Source organism: Octopus bimaculoides, chromosome 22 (genome assembly GCF_001194135.2).
Source record: "Octopus bimaculoides isolate UCB-OBI-ISO-001 chromosome 22, ASM119413v2, whole genome shotgun sequence".
NCBI lineage: Eukaryota > Metazoa > Mollusca > Cephalopoda > Octopoda > Octopodidae > Octopus > Octopus bimaculoides.
The window spans coordinates 8154902-8157981 of NC_069002.1; the positions used below are offsets into that span (position 1 = coordinate 8154902).

Genomic DNA, 3080 nt, shown 5'->3' on the forward strand with positions numbered 1-3080 from the left:
GAGAGAGAGAGAGAGAAAGAGAGAGAGAGATAGAGAGATCAATGTGCGTGTGTTTGTATGATTTCGCTTCTGTGCTTGTGTTTATGTGCTTATGTGTGTAATTATATAAGTATGAACTTAGCTGAAGAGATGCCGCCGAGCATTTTGTCCAACGCGCTGCCGATTCTGCCAGCCGACCACCTTTGTTTCAAATTTTAACACAAGGACAGTAGGTTTAGGAGGAGGTGAATAATCAATATAATCTAACTCCAATATTTGATTTGTAATCACTTTATCCACCCCGAAGAGATGAAATCCCTCGTGTTCTGAGTTCAGTTCCAAAGTAGGACCAAGCGTTCGTACGTACGTTTTATCACAGATTTCTGTGCATAATATATAGTAAATTTATAAGAACAGAAATTATATCTTACAGAAATTTCAAACATGGCTTGATGTTTTTGGTGTCTTTCCTCAAGAACTGCATTTTCATATGTCGCAATATTTTCTATGATTTTCTGAAATTCTGCTTGTTTTCTTTCTGATTCTTCTTTCAACCATTCGTATTTTTCCAATAATAATGAAGATTCTTCCCGAACCAAATTCAACAATTCTTCTTCTAAATCCTTTAGTCCTTTTCGTTTTTTTAAATCGAATTCCTAGAAAAAAAAACCATACGAGTGATGTTATATACAGATACACACACACACACACATGCATGAATATATACATACATATATGCAACTGCGCATACACCTGTATGTGTGTGTGCGTGTGTGTGTGTGTGTGTATATATGTATGTGCATGTGTGTACATACATACTTTATTGAGAACTTAAGGAATTTCTGCGTGCGTGTGATAATTTGTATATGGGGAAAATAAATCCCCTCTACACCCCGATATGATTCGAACCACTTATTGCTCTCATTCTAGAATTCTATCAACATTCTAGAATTAGGCCTTGCAGTGTGGTAAGAAGATTACTTCGCAACCACATTGCTTTGGTAGACGGAAACTGAAAGAAGCCCGTCGTATATATATATACATACATATATCTATATATGTGTGTGTGTGTGTGTGTTTGTGTCTGTGTGTGTACACCCCGCCATCACCGCTTGACAACCGGTGTTGATGTGTTTACGTCCCCATAACTTAGCGGCTCAGTGAAAGAGACTGATAGAATAAGTACTTGGCTTCGATTTGCTCGACTAAAACCCTTCAAGGTGGTGCTCCAGCATGGCTGCAGTCAAATGACTGAACCAGCTAAAAGAGTTAAAGAATAAATGAATATGTTTGTAAAATTGATAATGCTGTGTTTGTCTAATTTATTTTACTCTATTTTTCTCTAATTTTGTAATGCTTGATGGACAATAAATTTGGGGGTCACACTCATCGTGTTGTGCTAAAACTATTGTTGTCTGCTTTCTTGGAGAAAATAAAGAGAGGCTTACCCTGTTCAGTGCATACATATCATGTTCTTGTTTCAATTCCAGTTGTATCACTAAATCCTTCTCTTTGTCTTCATATTCCTTCTGAATTTTAATCATCTCTTCTCTGCTGCCTTGCTGCCAAAATGTTAGAACACAACGTAAGTGAAAAGAAGAGAAGACGAAATAACAGAGAAATAGAAAACAAGCTATATAAGTCTAAAAATAAATAAGATTTCATTTATCAGAATAAAAATGGTCATCACTTCAAAACAGATAACGTTGCACCTAAAATCGAGTCTGTTATGTTACGGCAATTGTCCTCTGCGTGAGAGAACCTTGGACGATGTACAGAGCAATGGAAATGAAGACTGGAGCCTTTGAGATGTGGATTTCTCACAGATTGAGTAGGTTAAGCAGGAAAGACTGGGTAACAAATGCTGCAGTACTAGAAAAGCTGAAAATCAAGAAACACCTATTGTTGGGAACCAAGTCCGCAAAGCAATCATATTATGAACATACAATGCGCCACGAATTATTGCCAAAAAGTATCTTGACAGGAAGCGTTAAGAGGAAGAAAGAAAAAGGGTGTTAAAAACGTTTATAGACTGAGGACATCAACGAACAGACTGGAAACAAGAGCCTGGATGGTTGTATGAGCATGCAATGCAAGACAGGGGGAACTGGAGAGTCCGAATAAATCGAATTCATCAAACAGAAAGGGCACCGGCAAGGAATGATAAAATGTCGGTATGATATTTTTATCGATAATGATATTTTCGATTTTTGCTTTCAATAATCAGGCATGAATATGGATTTCAAATTTTGGCACAACGCCAGCAACTTCAGGCGATAGGGTGAGTCGATTACAATGACCCCAGTACTCAACTGATACTTATTTTATGGGACCCTCAAAGAGATGAAGGGTAAAGTCGACCACGGCGCATTTGATAACCAGACATGAATATGAAGACGCATAATGCTAAAGTGTCAATAATAACAGTTAACATATCAGAACGCCAGTGGCGACACCTGTCTGTGATCCATGTATTTATTTCTATGGACAACAGCCATGGCGGAATGGTTAAGAGTTCAAAACCACTTAATCCGATGCTAACGTCTCAACAAAGAGGCCACGGAACTATTTGATATTGAAAGTAAAAAATAAAAACAAACAAATGGCAAGCAATATAAATTTCAAAAGTAAAACCATAACGAAATAACACTTAAGTTTTATTTTAAAGGAATTTTTTTTATTAAACACTTACTTTTTTCTGTAGAGCTTCGATTGCTTTCCTTCGTTCAGCGTGAAGCTTTTCTATCTCTGCCTATTATTTAGATAGAAAGATAGATAGATAGATAGATAGATAGATAGATAGATAGATAGATAGATAGATAGATAGACAGACAGCAAAACAGTCAGATAGATAGACAGCAGACTGACAGACAAATAGTCAGATAGATAGACAAACAGATAGACAGATAGATTGATGTGTTTACGTCTCCGTAACTTAGCGGTTCAGCAAAAAGTACCTAATAAAATAAGTACCAGGACTTAAAAAACGATGTCCTGGATGGTCAATTTGTTTGACTAAGACTCTTCAAGGCGATACTCCAGCATGGTGGCAGTCAAATACAACACAAAAGTAAAAGAAGAAATATATATATATATATATA

The 3080-nt window shown here is 36.6% G+C and overlaps 1 protein-coding gene across 2 annotated transcripts in view; it reads right to left on the bottom strand.

Moving 5' to 3' along the window:
• Positions 1–3080, bottom strand: part of LOC106873806 (interaptin) — a 27026-nt gene that overhangs the window by 23386 nt on the left and 560 nt on the right. For both annotated transcript variants that reach the window (XM_014921319.2, XM_052975849.1), the window contains exons 2-4: positions 2672–2731; positions 1428–1541; positions 411–635 (exon numbers count right to left, since the gene is read on the bottom strand). In XM_014921319.2, coding sequence (XP_014776805.1) covers positions 411–635; positions 1428–1541; positions 2672–2731 — 399 coding nt within the window. The remainder of the gene's footprint in view (positions 1–410; positions 636–1427; positions 1542–2671; positions 2732–3080) is intronic.